This window comes from Maniola hyperantus, chromosome 7 (genome assembly GCF_902806685.2).
Source record: "Maniola hyperantus chromosome 7, iAphHyp1.2, whole genome shotgun sequence".
Classification (NCBI taxonomy): Eukaryota; Metazoa; Arthropoda; class Insecta; order Lepidoptera; family Nymphalidae; genus Maniola; species Maniola hyperantus.
Window position 1 is genome coordinate 9,042,855 of NC_048542.1, and position 25,512 is coordinate 9,068,366.

The window sequence follows — 25,512 nt, forward strand, 5'->3', positions numbered from 1 at the left end:
GAACACACAAACTTAAAATAAAAGTAAAATATAATTTGTCGTAGGTACACCATAAAATATACGTTATACAAAAATGTAATTGATATCATCTTAATTGATGGTGGATTATGATGTGAGTGACCTTATCACTCAATGCTTTTATGTATATTACGGTAATTTACACTTTCCGTTACACATTAACCTGGTACATTTTACCTGCATTCCATGCAGTGCAGGTTTATTAACTTCTGTGGAGGAAGCACCAAACCCGACTACGGCGAAGCTCAAAGGAGGGTTTTTTAACTAAACATATTATATAAAACTTTATACGCTATAATGGAACGGAATATTTCTATGCATTGTCGTTTACTGAGTTCGATGTCTTCTGTATTCATAACATAGCCCTTTGCTTTCTAGGTTTCACTCAGAATCTCAGTACTCCCCACCCACCTGTCATACGAAGCGGCGTGGGCCGTGCGCAAAGTGCCTCTACGTGAGACCCCCCACTCTGTGACCTTCCACGTAGAGTCCAAGACATACTGCCTTGTGTGTTCCACCGCAACGCCCACACAGTCCTACTACAAGTTCAACGGCGAGGATAAGGAGAAATCCACCGAGAATAAGGGAGATAGGTAAGATATAAGACGGTTTGTACTAATCACCCGACTACGGCTAAGCCAAAAGGAGGGTTATGATTTTAGCAGTCTATCAATGTATGTATGTATGTATTTTTGTATATGTGTTCCACCGTAGCGCCTAAACTGCTGGACCGATCTTGATGAATTGATTAGCTGTTATGGTCCGGGCGGGCTACATTATATACGAACAAAATCGACCTGACGGATGCTACGTCCAAAACAGTGGGGGTCTCCAAAAAATTTTTTATCATTCAAAGATTCAAAAGATTTATTTTAAACTACACTGCACTATTTTTAACAATTATTCAAATTTTACAAATAAATGGAACTTGCTTTGCTTTACGATTAGTTAGAGGGGAAAGAGGGAATGTCAGCCATGTTTAAAACACTAACCCTCTAACAAATAAACCTGGAATAGCGGTGGAATAGTTATACTCTGTTTTGTCTTTTTCCTTCAAATGTCAAATTACTGATGACAGAGAAAGACAAAACAGAGTATAACTATTCCACCGCTATTCCAGGTTTATTTGTTAGAGGGTAAGTTTTTTTACATTAAACAACAACAGGTTTCCATACCCCTTGCAAGAACGTTTCTCCGTGATGCTGTTTTCACCAGTTTCTTGGGAAATTATACCTAACACAAGGATAGAATTTGAGGAATGGGAGCACGTCACATGTTTTAAGAACGTCTCGCTTTCATACGAAGGAACCCGGTGAGTGTTATATCACTTTTCTAATCGTTTGTGGGTTTGTTTATCGATTTATTATTCTATTAAACAATCACCCTAGCCTGTAGTCATCATGCCGCACTTGTAGCATAATTAACTATTTTATGTAGATTCTCAAAATATGTTTTTTATATGAAAGTATAAACCACTCGTCCGTGGTTTTTATTTTTGAACGTTATAAATAAATAAATAAATAAATATATATGTTGTTATATCTAATAGTTATGTTGTTCATTCAAACCAATAAAAACGTTCAAGTCTTCTTTAAGACCTTTATGGCGAATCTGAGATTGTTTCCTCAATTTTTTTATGTGTTTTCCATGATAATTTGAATTAATTAATAATAAATTTTTAACCGTTGTACGGGAGCGGTGTGCAGGCTCGACCGTACCAAAGGGGAGATCTCCCACCGAGCGGTTGGTTGTGCTCGGTAGCGCCAGCTGGGCCGACGGTTGTATCTTGAAACTTCTATATATAGTCCAGATTGCAGAACACTCTGTTAGTGCGAGCACTGTCGGCGGTACTTTTGTTCGGGACTATGTCATCGATTGAACAGCGCCATCTAGTTTCTATTGTGGCAACCGCCACATCACTCTCCTCCGAGATGAACGCGTAGTGTGAAGCAGTGAAGAGAGGTGGCGTTGTAGCGTGAAGGCGTGTGAAGGAAGGGCAATGGCTGCTAACCAACCAGAGAAGCGGTAGACCAGGACGCTTGTAGCTGGTGATGGAGTGCAGGGCCATTGTGCCCCGAAGCTGTGGCTACATCCGTCTTACAGGCCTCGATGTGCTTGCTGTTGCTGCTTGTAGACTTGGAGTTGGAGGAGACGTCGGCTTGCGGTGTGTGATCCAAAGGTGTTGCGGTGTATGCGATCACCCTTGATCACGTTATGTGCGCAGTGCGGTGGTGTGCGGTTGATCTTCGATGACGTAGGCTGTTCTAGTGTGCGATCACTCTTGTATCAACGTCGGCTGTTGTAGTGTGCGACCACTCTTGATTTCGTCGGTTGTTGAGGTGTGCGACCATTCTTGATCACGTCGGGGTCACCAATGTACGGGAGCGGTGTGCAGGCTCGACCGTACCAAAGGGGAGATCTCCCACCGAGCGGTTGGTTGTGCTCGGTAGCGCCAGCTGGGCCGACGGTTATGTCTTGACCATTCTTGATCACGTCGGTGTCACCAATGTACGGGAGCAATGTACGGTCGAGCCTGCACACCGCTCCCGTACACCGTCTTCTAAACAAGCAGGAGTTCCTCAATTCTATGCGTATTCTTCGCAGATCAGGTCTTCGTGGATACATCGCAATCGGAACTAATTACAATTACGGAGAAGACATCACTTCTAGAGGACGGGTATGTTTGTAACTAAATTTATTATGATAAGCAATCAGCATATTATTATTACGTAATTTCAATCAAAATATTGAAAAATATCAAATATAAGTTGGTTCTAATAATACACAGGGTTACATGACCTAAGTTTTTTTAGGTTTGCCGTCATTTCCCATTCTAAGCTTTCACTAGAAAGACTAGTACTAGTCACTACTAGTCTACTATATTAGTACAGTCTATTATATTATAATTTCTAAATGTGTCTCAAAAGGTTGTAGAAGTCATTATAACTTTGTGTATAAGTCCCGCAAATTGATAAGGCGTGTGGCTGCCATTTTAGTGACGTCAGCACTAGACTGAAATTTCGAGCTGATGGTATATTTTTATTTTGATGTTAATGAGACATGGTTCCAGCGCAATAGCAATTTGCGGGACTCATATATACCTACTGCATAAAATTAGTTTATGACCATCTTTTCTCTACAGATAATAATTTACGACATCATAGACGTAGTTCCCGAACCGGGTCAACCTTTGACCAAGAACAGGTTCAAAGAAATCTATGCAAAGGAACAAAAAGGCCCAGTTACTGCGCTCACGCAAGTTTTGGGTTTCCTCATATCTGCTGTGGGACAAAAGGTGAGAAAATGTTTTGACTAGGTACTAGTTTGTAGCTTAGTTATCATTATCATTGTCAACGGATAAGGGGGCGTTAAAGTATTGTGAAAGTGTGTCTGTCTGTCTGTCTGCTAGCTTTTCACGGCCCAACAGTTTAACTTATTTCGATGAAATTTGGTACAGAGTTAGAGCTTACATCCCGGGGAAGGATATAGGCTACTTTTTATCCCGGAAAAGCAAAGAGACCCCACGGGGTTTTTAAAAACTTAAATCCACGCGTACGAAGTCGCGGGCATCAGCTAGTTGTTTATATTTAAATTAATACTTAATCCACGTCTACAGATCTACATTTGGCAGTTGAAAGACAACGACCTAGTGGGAGTAGCGTTTATAGACACGCAGATATACGTACATCGGATGTTGGCTGTCAAGAACCTGATATTAGTCGCCGATGTGTATAAATCTATATCGCTGTTGAGATATCAAGACCAACAGAGAACATTGTCTTTGGTTTCCAGAGACTTAAGGACGGCACAGGTATGTTCGGTTTGTTATACGAGTGTATATTTTATGTTGATGGGGTATTTCTTCTTCGACTTAGCGTTTTCCCACCTAGGTGGGGACCGCTTTCTCACGTTTTGCTGCCCATTTTGCCCGGTCTTGAGCATCCGATTTACGCAGTTATTGGTTCACGACGTCCAGCCAGCACTTTCTTGGACGTCCTCGAGATTTAGCTCAAGTTGAGACAACTATCACTGACGTAGTTTTGTGGTTTCCGTGCTATGATGGGGTATTTCATATATGCTCAAAAGGGGATATTTCATATTATATGTCTACATATAGAAGGAGAAACTGACTGACTGACATTTTATCGACGTATTAACCCGCTGAGTTTAGAATCTTGAAATTTTCTCTATGACATAAACTAAGAGAGTATTTTCAGGCGTCCAAGTTTTGCTACAGATATAGTTGTGGCAACAGAATACCTATAACACTATAATAATAATAATATAAATGTAATAAAATGCTCGCACAGCGCTGTTCGGCTAAAGTTTATATTTATCTACAAAACGCTAAGTATCACTTAGAAAGAGAGGATACTCTGCTCCATTCATCATTATGATTGACGGAATTGACCTTTCCAGAACATATCGTCCAATGGCCGCATTATAGGGCCGCTATGATGTAATGATTTTCTTTCAGATATACGAAATGGAATTCGTGGTAGATAACAGGAATCTAGGGTTTCTGGTGAGCGATTTGGACGGTAACTTCGCACTTTTCATGTACCAGCCGCAGGCCAGAGAAAGTTACGGAGGTACGACGATAAATATTTCTACATATTTCTATGAAGTTTATCGATCATGAGAATTTAGCAAATATCATCAAACTAAGAATATGAATGACTTTTTCGCCATACTATGACGTCTTATACATATTTCCATACTTTAATATTATAACTGCGAAAGTGTTTGTCTGTCTGCTAGCTTTTCATGGCTCATCCGTTCAACCGATTTTGATGAAATTTGGTAGAAATATGGCTTGCATCCCAGGACAGGCTACTTTTCATCCTAGAAAATCAAAGAGTTCCCACGGGATTTTTAAAAACCTAAAATCCACGCGGACGAAGTCGCGGGTATCATCTAGTTTAATATATTTTTAAGCAGATGATGCCCGCGACTTTATCCTTGATTTAGGTTTTCTAAATATATTTATGGAATAAAATACTTTTTTATTCCTAGAGAGAGGATATAGGCTGACTATATGTATACATACTTCTCCGGGATACAAGCTGTTTGAGTTTCCAATTTTTCCAAATCGTGAAATGGTAACAGATGGACGGACACTTTCGCATTTATATTATTAGTATGAATTGTTGCACAGGTCAGAGGTTGATCCGGAAGTGCGACTACCACCTGGGGCAGCAAGTGCACGCCATGTTCCGCATCGCCGCGCGCGCCACGTCCGGCCAGCCGCCGCAGCGGCGCCACGTCACTATGTTCAGTAAGTATTATACTATTATCTTATGTGGTCGACATGTCGAGACATCTCATCTACTCGTGCGAAGCGTTTCTATTCAACCTTTCTGTAAGCTTAGTACGAGATTTTATGTCTCACCAACGTTGATAGTATTCGAGTATCGAAACGGATAATTTATTGATGATTACACTTCAATCCGTTTTCTGCAACTTGACCAATTCTTAAATCAAACTAACCAATGTAAAACCTTACTGTCAAGTCTACTGGACGCCGCCCGCTTCAAACTTGACGGTAAACTTGATCATGTATGACCAGCGTTAGAGATTAGATTCCAAATTGGCGATGATGTGACTATATATTAATTTTATTGTTTCAATAACGAAATTTAATGGAATTAGGAATGGAAATGACATCCTAGACACAGGTTATCTAGTTAGGAGTCAGATCCACCACCCACGCAAATGGCCAAGTTGTAAAGAGTTTTCTGGTTTAGTTATTAAGTATAGTTTTAAAATATTTATGCGGGCTTGTCACTTTATGTTTATGTATACTAATAAGTAATAATAAAATAAATAAACAAGTTCATTATTATACAGCTACTTTGGATGGTGGCTTGGGCTACATACTGCCAGTGTCCGAGAAGGTCTACCGAAGACTGCTGATGTTGCAAAATGTGATGAACAACTACTGCTGCCATATCGCCGGATTGAATCCTAGAGCTCACAGGTGTGTACAGCGAATTTCATGTCTTATACAAGTTGCCCTTGATTGCGATTTCACCTGGTGGTACGTAATGATGCCGTCTAAGATGGTAGTGGGCTAACTTGGAAAGGGCGTGGCAGTTTTTATTACCCCTTATCGGTTTCTATACGGCATCGTACCGGAAAGCTAAATCGCTTGGCGGCACTGTTTTGCCGGTAGGGTGGTAACTAGCCACGGCAATAGACTCTCACCAGACCAGACCAGACGATTTAGAAATAATATTTTTCGATTTAGCGTTCCGGTACGATGCCGTATAGAAACCAAAGGAGTGTGTGGGTTTAATAAAAACTGTCATAGCCCACTTCCATCTCATCATCACTTACCACCAGGTGAGATTGCAGAAGAGGTAACTTATATCTGAATTTAAAAAAATGTTTTGCATCCGACTCTGCAAACAAAAACACGAACAGTTACGCCACAGCATGACCTTAGTAATGGTTCGATTGGACGGCGATCCGTCATGTTGGCATTTGGCAATATGCCTGTTCTCATAACGAACATCCTGGTTGTCAGGACGTACAAGTCGGCTCGCAAGGCGGCGGGCGGCGGCGCGGCGCGCGGCATCCTCGACGGAGACCTGGTGGCGCTCTACACGTCCATGCCCATCGCCGAACAACAAGACGTAAGTCACTTTACCTTGTCCAGCTCCGTTCCGGAGGGGAACTACAACCGGCTACGGGAATTTGCGCACCATTGGCATAAGAGCCGAAGCAGCTCGGAGCGTATAGGCGCCAGGCCGGCACCACGGAGGAGCAGCAGCGGGGATCTCAGCTGTGCTAGTGATGTGCTGATGAGTGAGCATAAGGGACGAGGAGGAGACATAAAATAATTTATAGGGAGTTATAAGAAGGCGCCCCGGGAAAACGCCAAGGGCGCCTTCCTGCGATTCGGCCCATATAACCGAGAGGTTGGTGGGGCCATGGGAGGTGGTTGTCCAGCTCCATTGCCAAGCTGTGATGAACACATTGCAACAATCATGGCTGCGTAATGTGATTATGATAGATTCCTTTGCTGATTCAAAAGGAATGTTCCTACATACAATCGTGATTTACGTTCCGCATTCCGCGCGGAATTCGTGTCAAGTTGACCAAAGTTTAAACTACTTTCTTTGTAAAATGTAACAAGTCCCACATACATGTATGATAAAACAGCGATGAACCGGATGGGTTCGAAACTAGTCGGGCTTACGTCGACGAAATACGTGAGTAAAGCTGTTTTATCATACATGTATAAAGTACATGTATAAAGTCCTACATATTTGAAAGGCTGAAACAAATTGTTACGGACGCGGCTGATAGCCGTGACATATAGGTAATCTGGATAACACTGAACTGTGCGAACTAGCGGACGCACCTACATAAGTCGCGAACGTAACCTTGAGCACTCTGACGTCCGAGAGATATCTCGCAAGCCGCGTCCCAAACGACTGTGCACACCTATCAGTTGAGGTTGTCAGCCGCGGCTTACGGACAAGTCCCGTAGTTTGTGTCCGCCTTTACATTAACTTTTTTTTTTAAATTACCAACATAAAGAATGTTTAACAATTTAGACGCAGCAAAAAACCACGAAGGTTTAAAAAGTGTGTCATTCCGTCTACTTCTTAATACCATAATAATAGTGCTTTATTAACTTCTCTATTTTGTTTCAGATCGCAAAGAAGATTGGTACCAAAGTGGAGGAAATAATGGGAGATCTCTACGAAATAGACAGACTGACGGCTCATTTCTAGTTATATAATATTATAATTATTATTTTGTACATATTTTTCACGATTACAGTATTCATTTGTATATCGATTTTCATTGTTATTAAAGGTGTTAAAGGTAAAAAACTGTGCAGGGCGTCCCCCCCCCCATACCCAGATTGCCATCTTGACCTGTCGCGAACTATAGGTAGGTACCCGGCGCCCAAGCAAATATTGACAGTACATTAATACTCGCAATTGTTATTATTTTTATTCAGATATAAGCTAGCCCTAGTAGACTTAGCTAGGGGTATGGCAGTTTTTATTAAACCCATACCCCTTTGGTTTCTACACTGCATCGTGCTGCTTGGCGACACAGCTTTGCCGGATTGCTTTGATTTTATCATGATCAACCTATCGCCGGGTCACTACTGAGAACGGGTCTCTAAGAATGAGAAAGGTTTGGTCATAATCTACCACGTTGGCCAAGTGCGGATTGGCAGACATCACACACCTTTGTGATCCAGCTTACGATGTTTTTAGGATTTTAGCAAGTGATAGTAAATTAATTGCTTAAAACACAATGCCCATGTGCCTCACTAGATGGCTGTTATGTGCACATTTGTGATCGCAAAACTTAACTTATTCCAAACCAGTATCAAGAAGCATTTGACGATAAGTTCTTGTAAAAGATAATTTTAATTAAAAAAAAAATCTATTCTATTCTAACACCAGTTAGGAAATACCAGTGTAAGTTCTAAGGCTGACATCTATAGAGAGCACTTTGACTTTGCTCACACTTAAGATTGAGTTAAAACGAGACAGATTTATGTGAGAGATATAGCAGTCTCGTTTTAACTCTGACAAAGAGTTTTTGTTGTTGACGGGGAACTCTTTGATTTTCGGGGATAAAAATGCCTCATAGCCTATGTCCTTCCCTGGGATGTAAGCTAAGTCTGTACCGAATTTCATCTAAATCGGTTAAACTGTTGGGCCGTGAAAAGCTAGCAGACAGACAGACACATTTTCGCATTTATAATATTAGTATGGATTAGAAAACTACATTATTCCCGAGTGACAAAGGCTATATTTTTTTTTAATTAGAAATCCATACGAAAATTGTGTTACCCGTGCGAAGCAGGAGCGGGTCGCTATCCATATCCATACTAATAATGCGAAAGTGCCTGTCTGCTAGTCTTTCACGGCCCATCCTTTCCACAGATTTTGAAGAAATTTGGTACAGAGATAGCTTGCAAAGAGGGGAAGGACATAGGCTACTTTTTATCCCGGAAAATTCAGTGAGTTCCCACGGGATTTACAAAAACTTAATTCATCGCGGACGAAGTCGCGGGCATCATCTAGTTCATAATAATCGAATAAGTTGCACATCACTAGAGGTTTAATTCACGCAGGTTTATACTCACATATCTTACATGTATATAGGTTTTTACCAGTGCAAGTTGTCAAGTGTAACTAACTATTATTTTTACCAGTGCGAGTTGTCAAGGGTAGCTATTTTATGAACTAACACTAGGTTTTATACCAGTATGAGTTCCCATATGCGTCACTAGATGGCTTTTTCTTGCACCTTTATAATCGCATAAAGTACACGAGAAAGGTTTTATTCCGGTGTGAGTTGCCATGTGCGACTCTAGATAGGACTTTCTTGCACATTTGTGCCCACATATTTTGCAGGAATATGGTTTTTCACCAGTGTGAGTTCTCATGTGCCTGTCTAGACGACTTTTTTGCGCACATTTGTAATCGCATAACTTACACGAGAAATGTTTTATACCCGTGTGAGTTGTCATGTGCAACGTTAGATAGGACCTTCTTGCACATTTGTATTCGCAAATCTCGCACGAATATGGCTTTTCACCACTGTGAGTTCGCATGTGCCTCTCTAGATGGCATTTTTGTGCACATTTGTAATCGCATAACTTACACGAGAAATGTTTTTTACCTGTATGGGCTCTCATGTGCGACACTAGATTGCTTTCTCGTGTACATTTATAATCGCATAATTCACACGAGAAAGGTTTTATATCAGTGTGAGTATTCATGTGCGTCACTAGAATGCTACTTTGTGCACATTTGTAATCGCATAACGTACACGAGAATGATTTTATATCACTGTGAGTTCCTATGTGTCTCACTAGAGAGCTACTGTGTTCACATTTATAATCGCATAACGAACACGAGAATAGATTAATATCCGTGTGAGTCTTCATATGCATCGCTAGAATGCTACTTTCTGCACATTTATAATCGCATAACGTACACGAGAATGGTTTGGAACTGTGAGTTCTCATATGACTCGCTAAATCATTACTAGTAGCACATTTGTAACCGCATGACTTACAGGAGAAAGGGTTTTCACAAGTATGAGTTCGCACGTGCTTTACTAGATGGCTCTTTCTTGCACATTTGTACTCACATATCTCACAGGAGTATGGCTTTTCACCTGTGTGACTTTTCATGTGCCTCACTAGTTTTTCATTTTGTGCACATTTGTAATCGCATAACTTACACGAGAAAGGTTTTATACCCGTGTGAGTTCTCATGTGCGTCCCGAGGTGGCTTTTTAGTGCACATTTATAATCGCATAAGTTACACGAGAAAGGTTTTATTCCAGTGTGAGTTGTCATGTGCGCTGCTAGATGACTTTTTCTTGCAGATTTGTGCCCACATATATTGCAGAAAAATGGCTTTTCACCAGTGTGGATTGTCATATGCTGAACTAGATGGTTTTTTTGAGCACATTTATAATCACATAAGTTACACGAGAAAGGCTTTATACCAGTGTGGGTTCTCATGTGGGGCGCTAGATGGCCTTTTCGTGCACATTTAAAATCGCATGAGTTACACGAGAAAAGTTTTACACCAGTATGGGTTCTCATGTGCTTCACAAGGAAGCTATTTTGTTCACATTTATAATCGCATAACGTACACGAGAATGATTTTATATCAGTGTGAGTCTTCATGTGCATCACTAGAATGCTATTTTGTTCACATTTATAATCGCATAACGTACACGAGAATGGCTTTGCAGTGTGAGTTCTCATGTGACTCGCTAAATGATGACTAGTAGCACATTTGTAACCGCATGACTTGCAAAGGAAAGCGTTTTCACAAGTGTGAGTTCGCATGTGCTTCGTAAAATGTTTTTTATATTTACATTTGTATTGACAAGTCTTGCAAGTGTACCCTCTTATTTTAGTGTGAGTCTTTATGTGTTGAATTAAGAGATTTTTTCTGTTATAAAGTTTTCGACAAATGTCACAAATAAACGATTTTTTCTCAATGAGTAAACTTTGCTTATCTAAACCTTGTACTATATCAATGACATTATTCATACTATTACTACTACTGGCGACTGGTACAATGTGTTTTGTCGTAAAGACTTCGTTCTGATTCGTTGCCTGATAACTGGAATCTTTAGACGCAATATTCTGACCGTCACAAACCATAGCAGCTGCACGCCCATCACGTTTTGGAACAACTTTCTTAAAATTTTGGAAAATATCGTATAACTTGACGACACAATTTTTGTGTCTGTTAACGTTTACATTAATTTTACTAGTACTTTCAGATGATTGGTTTTCTGATTCAGCATCGCTAATTTCAAGCTCTTTTTCAATTTTCACGATAATATCCGCTTGTTGTGTTGCGTGAACTCTGTTCTCGTCATTTGTCGCAACTCTTGTCGACAAGGCAGCAACTGAAACAAAACACTTACTGGTTTACATTTGGCGTAGAAATCGATGCATTCTGGTGATTCGCCAGCGCGCAGTTGAGCTGTGTAGTGGTTCCGGAAAACGTTGACCTAACGTGCATGATGGTCAATACGATTTGGAATTTAAAAAAACACTAAAGATCGTATCATACTACGTACTGGGATGAGGCCCATTCGTTTAACCGATTTTGACGAATTTTGGTACCAAAGATAACTTGCATACCGGGGACGGACATAGCTATTTTTTATCCCGGAAAATTGGAGAGTTCCCACAGGATATTAAAAAACCTAAATCCACGTGGGCGAAGCCGCGGGCATATAAAGATATTGAGAAAAAAATATACGGAACGAGAAGACGGACAGGACGGGAGGTGTGTCATCAGCTGCTCGATTGCGGTAGAATGACAGTTACAATGTCACGATCGCAATCACCTCTGATTGGTTGATAGCTCACTATTGGCCACAATGTATTGTTAAAACAAGAATACCTTAAATTCAGCCAATCGTAACGATTGCGATTGTAATAATGATTGATGCAGTTTTCCCGCAATCGAGCAGCAGGCATATGGCTTGCGGTCGCCTGTTTGCCCGAAATCGCGTCAATAGTAAGTGCAGCGGTCATGGGCAGATTACACCTACCGAGTACAGTGGCGAGTCAGTGTCCTCGGCCGAGTACTCGTTTGGTATAAACACTTTAACGAGTGCAATTTCGCCGCAATTTCTCAGCCACAGCACTGTCTCGGCCGAGTGACATTTTACTATCTCGCTTCACTACTCGGTAGGTGTAATCCGCCCATCACGACGACGATGCACGAGTCTGAAGGTGGCTATAAGTCCCACAAATTGCTATTGCGCTGGAACCATGTCTCATTAACATCAGTGTGACGTCAGCCGAAATAAAAATATACCGTCGGCATTTTTTTTTAGAATAATTATATTTTTGATATGTATATCAATTTCATTATTATTTTCCTTTTAAAATACTTTATATTAAGTAGTAAATATTTGTGTACCTTTGTATTTAATGGGTATACGCTCTGTGACCTTGGTTTTATTTTGAAGTACCTAGTTGTAACATTGCCATTAAAATTTGCTTCGAAATAATTCGAATTCGTCTTGACTGGTGTCAGAGGCATTTTTAAGCGACTGAGTGATATTCTAAAGTAATATTTTTGAATCCTCCTTCTCTTTTGCAAAATAATTATCCACTTTAATAAAAATCTCACGGGCACGACTATAAATTATTTTCTTACTCATATTTAACCCAAAAAGGAAACAGCAACCAAAACAAATTAACAAAAACTTAACAACAATAACAAACAAAATGTGTGAATTTGCAATTATGTATTCAGAACACGATAGGCGTACTTTAGCGACAGTTTTATTTTATTTTATTTATTAGGGACACACACAATACATTAATTTAACACAAACTACGACACTTATAAATAAACACAGGCTGATAAATGTATCTATAAAATGTGTACACAGCATTTGCAAAATATCTAGACAAATAAAAAGAACTTAACTACTTAACTAAACAAATAACTAAGTTACTTAGGAGATGAACCCACCGTAAAATGATAAGAGCTTTTTTTTGAATGCAGTAGCTGAGTCATGAAATATGTCGATGCCAGGTTTTGTGAACGGTACTGGTTGCTCGACACTTCAGTCTAGTGCTGACGTCACTAAAATGGCGGCCACGCGCATTAGAAATATGCGGGACTTATACATTAATTAATGATGTTATATCTGAATGATAACGCAGCATCTTACCTACCTAAGGTCTGAGCCGCGCGTGTGGAAGGGCTGGGGTCTGCTGGCCTGTGAAATATATCAGAATATTGTATCTAGAGTGTAGCTACTAACCCACATGTAACTGTAGATTAGAGAGAAGGAAAGGATATTATGATACTAGAATGTGTAAGATCGTCATGATCAAGGTTTTGGCCACAGGCTACCACGCTGGCCAAGTGCGGATTGGCAGACTTCACATACCTTTGAGAACATTGTGAAGAACTCTCAGGCATGTAGGTTTCCTCACAATGTTTTCCTTCACTGTTAAAGCAAGTGATATTAAAAATGCACATAACTCTGAAAAATTATAGGTTTGAACCCCCAACCTCTGATTAGGAGACAGACGTCCTAACCACTAGGCTATCACCGCTTGCTAGGCTATAAGTGTGTGTATACTAACAGTAATTTGAACTAAGCGTTATTTGTACTATCAGGTATACTGACTTATTCTCAGTGATGCGTGAAGGGCTAGAGCTCACAGCTGTATGAGGCTTGCATACTTGTGATGTGTCACATACCCCATCACCGTCACCATACTGTCAATTAAAAAAAGTCACATCATTTCTGTCCTGTGCAAGTTAGAAAGGGACCCTCCCATAACTAAACAAGCTATGATTTGAACTTAACAAGTTGATGAAATTTTAACCTTTAAACTATCGTGACGTTAAGTAACGTCGACTAAATACGTGATTAAAGCTGGATTCTTCTATATTTATAAAGGAGTATGCCCATGGGCAGTACTCTCACAAGAAGCAATGTACCTCAAATTTTTTATTTATTTATTAAAGCTAAAATAAAAACATAATTTCTCAATAAGTTTCATGAATTTAGGATTTAGGATTAAAAAATCTGAAACTGACTGTTTTATTAAAAGTCTTTTTAACTTTCTAGCTGAACCTAACCTCATAGTATTGTAAATTTTTGTGGTTAATATTGCTGAAATGCAGAAACCGTTTTCGTTAATTTTTTCTACAAATATTCTGATGATGTCTGATGATGTTCTGATGATGTGATGATTCTGAACAGAGAAAATTTGATTTGATGGTGATACAAAAATCTTGATGACAGTACATTTGTTCATACTTAAATGGGCATTACCTTTTGATAAAAGTTTTTAATACATAAGTAGTAAAAAAACTGCCTCACCTGGAAATGCATGTTCATATGTCGCATGTACTCATGTTCATGGACAAAGTCCTCCAAACAAAGTGAACATTGTAAGGGATCACTTTCATACTTTAAAGGATCCTGAATAAAATCATTGCCATCATTGTCACCTTCAAATATCTTTTCCGTGTCTTCATCAACCGTCACAGAGTCGTCACTTTCTTCCATTTTCACAACTACTCTGTATTTGGTTTTCTCTAATTCTGTCTGTTTCTCTTCTGAGAGATGTTCAAGTATGTGCAAGTCACAGTTGTCAGGTCCTAGCATTGTCAACACCATATTACTCTCTAGTTGGTGATCTGTGCGGTTTATCAATTTTATATGTTGCCCTGTTACCTGTTGAGAGACAATTCAAATATTCAATGTGTACAGTGGCACTGATTCTGTTGTCTTACTCTAAACTAAATTTAGAGTAGGTATCTGCATCTTTTAATATTGCTAAAAAATGACAGAGCATGAGTTTTACATTTAAAGACTCTAAATTTTAGTGCATGCTACAAATTTAAACCATAGTTTCGCAACTGGCAGCTAAAGTCACGAGGTTTGACTGCTCTAAATTAAATTTAAAACTGTCAAACTGTGTTTGTCCTTTTCATATTACATTTGTAAGAAGAGGATGCAAATATTCTAAAATTTAGGTGTGCTCAGAATCAGTACTATTACTGGGATAAAGAAAGAATGCAATTTTATGTATCAAATCAAATGTACTCACAAATTCATGTTTTTCAACTAAATCCATCATAAGTGCACGGGCTCTCAAGCTCTTGTCTCTAAATCTACTAAAGTTAATCAATCTCTGAGCACATTGTACACAAAGTGCTTGTTTTAGGTTTCCTTGATCACATGACTGAAACAACATGTAAGTACCTAATTAAAGTATTCAAATATTACTTAAACAATTCTTGTTCGTGCCTGCATTGTTTACAGATTCATACCAGAGAACAGGGAGAAACTGAATATTGCCATCCTTATGTGGCCAATATTTATAATCGACTTGCACAAAACATTTTTACTCAATGTTTCTGATATGAACCGCTAAATGGTTTCCTGCCACTTATAACCTAAATAACTGCCTCAATGGCTCAGTGGTTAAAGGAGTGGCCTGAAAACCGTAAGGTTGGTGATTCAAACACTATTGTCATGCAGACACTTTTTGACCCCGAAAATTAAAGAATGGACAAAGTTGCAGGTATTGCGTAGTAAATCATAAATTAACAACTTACAGGATGTCCAGTTAACTTTTCATATGCTCCTTCCAATTTGTGTTTACTCATTAGAAACAGCTTGCTGTCAGTGTCTAGACATACCATGCAAACCTGTAAAATATATGTACTATTAGTTACTTCTTCATTGTTGTTTCCATACAATGCTGCAACAGGTATGTGAGGAAAAGAGGTCAATTTCAGATCCAATATAATATTATGTCTTAGCTCCTTTTTCTTCCTCAGCCACACTTGATCTGATTTAGTTAATATATGTATTACTAATAATCCGGACACTTTACTAATATATGTACTTACTAATAATATAGGACACTTTGAAGTTACCTGCACTGTTGAAGGAATAGCACCAGTAACTATTTTCCTTAAGCCACCTTCTGTTTCATAGATGTCATCATTTAAAAAATGATGCGAACAGACCACAGCAGAGTCTAGTAGGTGACTGTCTTGTAGACCGAGGGTTCTGAGCCAAGCATTACGGAGATGAACTTCACTAGGAAAACTACAAATTAGAATTTATGTTATTTACAAACACACTTTGACAACTCCTTTAAAGTTCTACCTTTCCCGCAAGCAGGCTGCATGGTGGTGTTTCAATGATCACCATCACGACTAACTGATCACTGATCAGACCAGCAATCGAGAGTCAGCACAGAGTTTAGACAACAAGCTCTTGGCTATGGACATAATATTAGGCAAATGGTTTGTGGCTGACTGTCAACTAGCTCACACTGAGCTGCAAATTGGATGCAAAGCCATAGGTAGCAAAATTGCTCGCCTTTTCGTTGCAAAACGCAAACCGGCCGCTGACTACATGAGATGGCATGCGAAACGCTTTACGCTTAAACGTTTGCAACTGCATGCAGTACCTACATCTTATATAAACGCTCTATCTTCTAATATAATATAGAAGGCTAACAGTCAGCCGCAAACTAATACCAGTGGTGCTGCTACCAACAAAATGTATACATCTCTATATAAGCCACTTGGTTGAGCACCCAACAAAATGTAGATCTATGGAAATATATCTACGATTATAAGCTTGGACGAATAATTCATCCAAGCTTGCAAGTCAATTAAAAACTCACCCATGAAAACTAATCTCAGATGTCCGGACATTGTCCGAACTATTGCAGAACGGCACAAAACACCGCATTTTCAAAGCTTTATCAGTGTATCCCAATTCCCAATATAGTTTAGAGAGGAGTAGTATATTCCTTGCTTGCAATAAAATAGTACCTATTCCAAATAATAATTAATTTACGATTTACGTGTATAATATTCTGTGAACCAAACCCATTTACTACTCATCCCCACCCAAAGAGAATATAATCACTACCACAGAGTACTTTTTACATAAGGAAATCACTAGTACCTACGTTTCCCCCACCGACCAGAAATAAAAGTACCCCTATCAACCCCTATATTCAATGTACTCTGTGGCTCTGTGCCAATTACCACAGAGTACATTATACCAATTACTTTACTCTATAACCAAACCACGCAAGCGCAAACCCATCGCAAACCAGACAGATTAATAGACTATAGAGGATACTTCGGTATATTATTTATTATACTCTTTGCACTGCACCGATCATTTACTCTATGTTCACACCACAACAGGAAACAATGTTACCAGCTTTTTAAAACCGTTTGCAAGGTTTGTTGCTGTAACAACTTCGAAAAGTCGTTAGACGTCACTACGCGACTATAAACTACACTGTCAAATCGAAATCATCCCATGGATAAAAAATACAATAATTATATTAGACCATCAAGGAAGTGACTTTTAGAAGCAAGTCCACCCCATTCTTGGAGGTCGACCAGGATCTGTAGAATCTGTAAGACCAGGATCTCCATTTCATGGGTAAATTTTATTCAACAAAGACACTTTTCAATAGTTGCCAAATGTTTTTGTCGCTAAATGTGGAAAAAGTCACTCTTTGAAATGTCGTTAAATTTAGCAACTAAGCTCAGACTAAGAATAAGGAGACACGTCAAACTAGTATACCCGAAAGGGACAAAACAACAAAAGGAATAATACTTACGTATAAAAGGTTATGTTTCATAATTTTCGTTCGCTACAACTTTTACACAGCAATGCAACATAAATGGCTTCTGCACATCTTCAATACTAAATTAATTTAAAACAGAAGACTAAATAAAAACTAGTAATATTCGCAATAAATTACTATCACAGAGGTTTGTTGGGCACAAACTACAACGTGCTCCACAAAAAAAGCTAAACTATGACAAAGATAAAAAAACTGTGTTTATGTCTCTATCACTCTTCAGAGCTTTTCTATACACCTAGCTTGCTCTAACAAGGTATTATTATTTTAATGCCAAATCTACCTTGATTCTTAATCTGAGCGACTAAATCACTAAACTGGCAACATTGCAAACTCTTGTTAATCTTTTTTCTGTTTTTTTACGGCTCTGGACTCTAGCTCTTTTGAGCCTGATATCTATTTTTATCTAAGGCCTCATCACGAATGTAGAACATTTTAGATTTTAGAACTACGAGAACTACGTGAGAACTTGGATGAATGCGTGAGAACTACTTATTTTTAATTCAGTTCTAGTTATTAACTTAGGTTATTCGGTCTGTCATAACTACTAACTGAGCTGCCATACTGATATTTTTTAAATTTAGCGCTTTTCCAGTTATTTTTCGTTTACCTACTCATTTACGTTGCCGTGTTGCCGTATATCATATACCTATTCAATGTACTCTGTGCCGTACAAAGAATTTTTACTATGTCGATGGTGCCGTATATTAGCCGTGTTCGTTTCTTTTTATGTACACGATTTGCACATGCGCAATTAATAAAATTAGTTGCGCGTTCGTGCCACGTTCGTCCTCTTATGTTTGACAAGTCTCTAACCAGTGACTTTGCTTCAAGTTTAAGCAACTGCGCATGCACAAATCGCGCACATGTGCACGGAAAAAACACACGAACATGGCTATTGAAAAAAGGCGGTTATCTGACCGTCTTGTGCGTGCCAACTTACAAAGCCTTTTTATGCGCTGCAACCGATCCGAATCCGACAAAATTCAGATTTAGAAAACTCGGATCGAATCCGTTGATTTTAGACTGCGTTGTTTTCACGGATGTTGCTTGCATATTCTCGGATTCGGATCGGACGCGCGCGCAGTGAGCAAGCGTTAATACAATCGAAAACGAAATTCGGATCTAATGCGCATCCCCGCATAATAATTATACCAGAATATTAACTAAGTAACTAGGTACAACAGCTATTTTGGATCGAGATTTTTCGGATTTCGATCAGATGCAGTGCGTAAAGAGTGTAACATTTAAATTGGCACATCGCATCGGTACCGGATACATCATGTATGGGCGGTATGCCTATTATTTGCAAACCTATGTAAAATAGGTAGGTATGTACCTAATAGCGTATATTACATAACGCATATAAAGACCAAACCGCAATTCGCAATTCCTTGAAATTCTTATGTCGCAGCCCAATTGTACAACTAGACACCATGATTACCTACTACACATTTATTTATCAAGGTGAACCAATGGATCAACAATAATTTTAAGATGCATCGTGTCAAAAAAACTAACAATACGCCAATAGCACAAAATATGTAATAGTACTAACGCCAATAGGTACACTTTGGCGAACGGACGGATAGCGGAGGCTTAGGATTTTAGGAAATATTGTACATCGACCTTTAGAAAGAAGATAGCGGTTTCGTAGAGAGTCGTCTCTATCGCTGAAACCAACAAAATGTTACATAGGTATGAGTGACAGAGACAAACGCTCTACAAAGACGAAATCTCATTCTAAAGGACGGTGTAAGTATAGGTACAATATGACGGTTTTACATTACAATAAAACCGATATTATGTGCCGAGAGGGAAAACATACAGCATTTATGTATGAAGAAGCAATTATGTACTCACCGCATATATGCGCGCTTCATCCATAAACATGTATATTCCTATGCAATAATGTAGTTTACCTTACCGGATATAGGGGCGCTAGTGTCTCACCCAGCAAGGCAGTGAGCCGCTGCCATCTTGGATGTCATAGTCTTCACCAGGAAGAAGTTCCTGCAATGCTGTATGTTTTCCCTCTCGGCACATAATATCGGTTTTATTGTAATGTAAAACCGTCATATTGATGTGCCTCCGGAAAACATACAGCATTTATGTATGAAGACGTGTTTGTTATCTGCTGGTGAAATGTATTACCCACAACGCTATGATGAATCAAAGGGAGTTAATCTGTCAATTGAATAACAAAAATATTAATTGTTAAGTTAGATCAAATAACCACGTCCCCTTCATTCATTGTCACCTATTAAAGTTATTGTTATTTCTAACCAGGGTTAATAAGTTAAAATATAATGTCTAAAAGACAAACAATTTAAATGATTTATGTCTGTAATTTTGATAAGGATTACTAAAACTCAAACCGGACCATATAATGATTATATTGAAAAATAAGCTTCAGTTATTTTGAGATCTCCTCCGGGCAATAATGATTTCAACAAGAGTGTCTGGTAATTTCCAGTTACCACGAGATACGAGTATATCGTCCATTGATTGGTTATCTGTCCCCAAAGAAACTACTGTTGATCCACTGATGAATCCCTGGGGATACAGGAATGCTGCCACATTGCTTAAGAACTGAACTGTTCCAGTGATCTATTACAGTACGTGATGCGGCTTCAGTTTCATTACAGTTGGTGATAAAAAGATTACAATATATTTAAATTCTTAACTTCATTCTGCTTGACCTATTTTCCTGTGTCAAAGACATACATGTAGTACTACTGTAGTATACTAGTACATTAATAGAGAATTATGTTTTCTGTTATACTATTATGTTTTGAAAGTGTCCATCCGTATTTATGTTAAGAGTGAGTGTCAGTCTTTGGGCCAAATAAAGTATATAATATATTTTTCCCGGTGACACAGACTTTCAGTTGTCAACCCTTCGTTCCAGGGCAACAATTGTCCATATAGGTTCGTCTAGATATCTCGGGAAGTGTGTGCTTAAATGAGAGCTTCTGTAGTTAGCGCTTGAGCTCTACCTTAAGGTCCTGTATGATAAATGGTTTAGTAATTTTGAGTTTAGCCCCGTCAATAATTGCCTAGTGTCCACATGTGGATCATAGAAAGTTAACCGCCACCAGGTTTCGCACCAGTTTAACCATTTTTGATGTCTGGTAGGTAGGTAGGACAAAAATTGCTTCCAACAAGCACCTGTTCTTTACTTCTCGTATAGACTACTCCTTTATTTGGGCACCCATCCTCAATTTTTTCAGCTTCCGTGTAAATGTCTGGTGGACACTGTAATGTCGTGACATCTATCAGAGTCCCTGATAGGTTCTATAGTTCATTTGAGCTCTGCTTTCAAATCTTGAAGCCCAAAGGTCTTTCACGTGCCACATTTAAGTACACCCCAGCTGCACTTGTTCAAGTAAGTCAGTACTTTTGGCAATTAGTTTGGAGAAGAAAACACCCATGCTAAATTGATGTCTCAATGACCTGTTGAAAGCATCTATAGCTTGCTGATCAATCTTTGCAGTCGATAAAGACATCACACCATCTTTATTCCCTACTACAGTAATCTGTTGTGCTGCAACCAAATCGATCTCGGACGGCGCTTGAGGGAAAAGATGACACTCTGTGGGAGGTTTTCCTCGTGACAGCCTTGAGCCAATAATGTAATCTGTTATGTGCGGGAGTTCGATTGTTAGAATCAGTAAAACCCACGACTTTGTTCATTAAAATGAACGTTAGAACGAACTAGTGAGTGAACGAATGAGTGTTCGATTGAACTAAGACTTGCGATTTTTACAGAGTTCTTGTGCTGTCTTCAATTGCCACTATAACTGCATAAAGTTCCTTCTATTGCTGTGCTATCATTTTTGATGCACTCACCAAGTTTCTGGCATTAATTTCCCGTTTAATTGGGCACTAAAAGCCAATCAGAGGCATTATTCGCCAAGCAGTGGATGGCAGGTTTTAGGTGTACATATTGGCAGCCTGAGACATGTGGTTCCGCGCCGCCATGTCATTCCCTGTTCCACGATTGTGGATTCAGCAGTCTAAAACATATTATCGAAACGTTTGAGGCGTATTTGGATCTGATCAGAATGTAGTCTGCTTCTGGGAGTTACTAAACCGGCGAAGTCTGACTGTCCTAGCAACCGTTGCATTTCGTGAAGAGTGATTTCAGATATTTTCAGTAATAATGCTCTCAAAGGTCTCGTTGATAGTTTTTTACTCTTTATTATGGGCAAGAACATTGAATTTTCTTATAGTCTGCCAACGAATACCCAGGTATTGTAGGTCTTGTGTGAGTGTTAGAATTGACTTTTAGTAATTGATCCCGATGTTGCTTAACTTCGGTGATCGGACGAGAACCGGTGTCTTCAACATGGTATGGACGTTGGCTTTTGGTAATTGATCCCCCTGCCCCGAAGTTCCAAGGACCTCACGCTTCCGCAGCGTGAAGGCATAACCTGGATTGGTCTTAGTTGACCAGAATTGCCAGCCCAGAAGTTCCAAGTGCCTCACGGCTTCCGCAGCCTGAAGACATAACTTGGATTGGTCTTGATTGACCAGAAGGAAGTCGTCTAGGTAGACTAGCACTCGACATTCCTTCGCATGCAAGGTTTCCGCAACCGAGCATGTTACAGGTGGGGCGCTGCCGCCAGACCCAAAAATTAGACAGGTTGTCCAACTTTTGTTGTAGAAAGCTACGAACCGGTATGACAAATCAGACGGGATAGTTTTGTTTCACAAATTTGTTTCGTTCTCGAGGGTCGAAAATCAGACGCATCGATCCAACGTTTTCCTTCCGCAGAAAAAGCTCGGAGATAAAACTGGGCATTTCCTTGTGAACCACTTCTACTAGTTTTGGTCCAGTAATTCTTGTGTCATTTAAGTCGTGACAGGTGACCAGGTTGCATGTTGCATTATTTGTTTTGTGGGCATTACCGGGGGTAGTTTCTTGTATTAGGGTATTCGAAATACCGTAATTGACATTTACAAAAACTGTTTGCACCAAAAGCTTGCCAACGATATTAGAATGTCATTACATAACCTGTAACATATTGTGTTGGATAGGTTTTTCGATTGTAGGCATTTATAGCTGTAATATTTATAAATATGGGCCACCAGGGGATTGCATAAACGCAGTGAGTGTTGCTTTATCCAAAAAGAACCTCGTCACTATTGTTAAAAGCCAATCCGGTATTTGACAACTAGTCAAATCAGTATCCTATAAAGCGTTAAAACACACGCTCAGCACGCGAGGCCCCATGAAACACTGGCATGTGACGTCACAATGACCTGACGTACTTTTCCAGCTCAATCAATAATTTAAAATGGCTATCACACCCAAAACCAACAAAGGGTGCGGACCTCACATATCAGATATGTGAGGTCCGAGAGGCTTCCAGTGGAAGACCCTCCATTCAGCCATCACTGAGAAACCATTCACTTTTGACATATGCAAATACCGTATCCAAAATTTCCTTAGAGTATTTAAAATAAACATCTCCATGAAAATTCTGTCTGATATTCATCTCCTGCGCCTTACATAATATATTATGCTATACATTCGCCTGTTACCCAAACAATTTGTAAAGTTTGTTCTGATAATTTTTAAGACAAAGATGATTTGCTGAATGTTATTTATTTATTTAACCATCTTTATTGCTAATCATTATATTCAAAAGAATAAAAATGCAGGAGATACTTAGACCAAAGGGCGACTTTATCATCTGAATGTTTCAGTCATTTATTAAAGGGGGTATCTGGATTCTTAACTGAGTTCTGTTTGGTATAATAAAGCATTGGTGGTAACGGCCATGATGTCCTCAGTGGGGCCAAATAAGTGTTAGCTATTGTTTAGTGAGTACAGTTCTCCGTTATTTTCAGTTTACGAAACCCCTTTAAATGAGCAATTTAACCAATGTCTTGTTATAACCAACATCTCGCCACGTGGGCGAGATAAAATGTTATCATTCGATTCACTGGCGTAAAATTTAAATTGCACTCAATTAACTTTGTACATAAAATAAATAGATTCAATAACCGATTATAGGTAACCATTGGGACTTTTCCTCGCCAAAATTTGTATTAAAGAAACCTAGATCCAGATTTAGATTTCGGTGTCGGTGTCGACACGTTCGTCAACCAAATCGCCATTTGTTTAATTTGGTTTCACAATTAGCATCTCATTTGCATTAGATACACAATATGGTAAATGCATTATAAGATATGTAAGAAAACTCACCTGGTTGTATAACGCATCGATCCGAGGATCGATCGTTACCTGGTAATTTCTCGCCGTTTCTCTCGGGAGTCACTCTCAATCCTGCTCGTTGCTTGAATCGCTGCTGGATGTCGAGGTATCCCCTTTTTCAAGAGCCCTCTCAGGCACCAATAAGCGCGAAACACCAGATCGATTAGCTTACGTAGCCTATCGACATTGTTCGCGCACGTGGGGTCCAACCAAAATGTCCCCACGGTAATATTACGAAATAATAAGAAAATATATATCATGATCACCGTATTATCACATTTATTGCACTTATTGAAAATAATTTTTTTGCAAAGGAAGACGGATTAACGATATAATTTTAGATTCGACGCGCACGCGGCGAAAGTACACAACGCTATGACATCCAAGATGGCAGCGGCTCACTGCCTTGCTGGGTGAGACACTAGCGCCCCTATATCCGGTAAGGTAAACTACATTATTGCATAGGAATATACATGTTTATGGATGAAGCGCGCATATATGCGGTGAGTACATAATTGCTTCTTCATACATAAATGCTGTATGTTTTCCGGAGGCACATCAATACAACATTTCTTGCTGGCTACTGTAATAGAGTCCCGTTGGAAGTTGGAACCCTTGGTGTACAGATATTAGAACTCTAAAAACTAAATAACGTTACTTACAGAAATTTTACAAAATGTCTGAACTGAGAATAAAACTGTAACATTTAGTTAAGTGTGCCTACTGCCTACATTCTAGCAATTTGGCTTTAGAACAAAACAAAATCTAGAACACGTACCTAATGCGAGGCGGAAGCTAACGTCTTCCTGATCCGATCTCGATAAGACAAGACAATTGCAGAGAACAATACTGTCGTGTCGTACCTACCTGTTTGTACGTTACATATGTATCGTTGTATGTATATTTCATAGGTAGGAAAGGCATTTCGAACAATTTTAATTTTATTCAGACAAAAGTTAGCCCTTGTCTGCAATCTCACTTGGTGGTAAGTGACGATGCAGTCTAAGATGGAAGCTGGCTAACCTGGAAGGGGTATGGCAGTTTTTAATAAACCCATGCCCCTTTGGTTTCTACACGGCATCGTACCGGAACACTAAATCGCTTGGCGGCACGGCTATGCCGGTAGGGTGGTAACTATAGCCACGGCCGAAGCCTCCCACCAGGAAAATGGTAGATGCACTTGACAATTCTTAAATAGGTAGGTACCTACTTGTAAAAGTTTAATGAGGAAGTTTCAGGGCGAACGTTCCGTAAAATTTTCATAGATGGCGCTGTTTACTGCACCCACTAAAAACAAAAAATAATTTCCGAGCGAAGGTATACGCTATAATAATTTGTACGTAAAACATCCTGCAAAACAACAACGTCAATAAAACATACGGACAGCCCGGCAGCTCTATCAGCTCTGTCCTCTGAGGTTGTTAACTCAAGACTGGTTGAAAACTGCAGAGACACCCTGGCCCAATACCAGGTGGTTCTACGCTAGGTACCAGAGCATGCTGGAATAGTTGGCAACGAAAATGCTGACATTCTGGTTAAATCATATAGATATAGGTATTATTTTTCGTTTTTAGTG

General features: G+C 39.3%; 2 protein-coding genes across 3 annotated transcripts in view; one reads left to right on the top strand and one right to left on the bottom strand.

The window, feature by feature from the left end:
* Cpsf160 (cleavage and polyadenylation specificity factor subunit 1) overlaps positions 1-7,824 on the top strand; it is a 23,588-nt gene extending 15,764 nt beyond the window's left edge. Inside the window, exons 19-28 of the mRNA XM_034970093.2 lie at positions 397-611; positions 1,184-1,330; positions 2,623-2,695; positions 3,161-3,313; positions 3,635-3,829; positions 4,496-4,610; positions 5,177-5,296; positions 5,869-5,998; positions 6,548-6,656; positions 7,683-7,824. Of these exons, the coding sequence (XP_034825984.1) occupies positions 397-611; positions 1,184-1,330; positions 2,623-2,695; positions 3,161-3,313; positions 3,635-3,829; positions 4,496-4,610; positions 5,177-5,296; positions 5,869-5,998; positions 6,548-6,656; positions 7,683-7,763 (1,338 nt within the window). The 3' untranslated portion in view covers positions 7,764-7,824. The remainder of the gene's footprint in view (positions 1-396; positions 612-1,183; positions 1,331-2,622; positions 2,696-3,160; positions 3,314-3,634; positions 3,830-4,495; positions 4,611-5,176; positions 5,297-5,868; positions 5,999-6,547; positions 6,657-7,682) is intronic.
* Positions 13-16,924, bottom strand: LOC117984006 (zinc finger protein 271-like). Of its 2 annotated transcripts, none has more exons than XM_069499562.1 (8): positions 16,727-16,924; positions 15,966-16,101; positions 15,642-15,734; positions 15,131-15,265; positions 14,398-14,754; positions 13,696-13,787; positions 13,235-13,278; positions 13-11,439 (listed from the first exon to the last, which is right to left on the bottom strand). In XM_069499562.1, exons 1-8 carry the CDS (start codon positions 16,792-16,794, stop codon positions 9,236-9,238), a joined length of 3,129 nt encoding a protein of 1,042 aa, XP_069355663.1. In that variant the 5' UTR covers positions 16,795-16,924; the 3' UTR covers positions 13-9,235. The 2 variants fall into 2 exon arrangements, with proteins under 2 accessions (XP_069355663.1, XP_069355662.1); XM_069499561.1 differs by having other exon boundaries at positions 15,966-16,140.
* Positions 16,925-25,512: the final 8,588 nt, after the last annotated feature.

What these genes read in the sequence shown, in the direction of transcription:
- LOC117984006 (XM_069499561.1), bottom strand. Translation starts at nt 16,794, where the DNA reads ATGCGGTGTTTTGTGCCGTTCTGCAATAGTTCGGACAATGTCCGGACA. An exon ending in ATATGAACATGCATTTCCAG is followed by an intron (nt 13,788 to 14,397) that starts GTGAGGCAGTTT and finishes TTTAATTGACAG; the next exon opens with TATGGTGACGGTGATGGGGT. An exon ending in TCACGCATCACTGAGAATAA is followed by an intron (nt 13,279 to 13,695) that starts GTCAGTATACCT and finishes TATATTTCACAG; the next exon opens with GCCAGCAGACCCCAGCCCTT.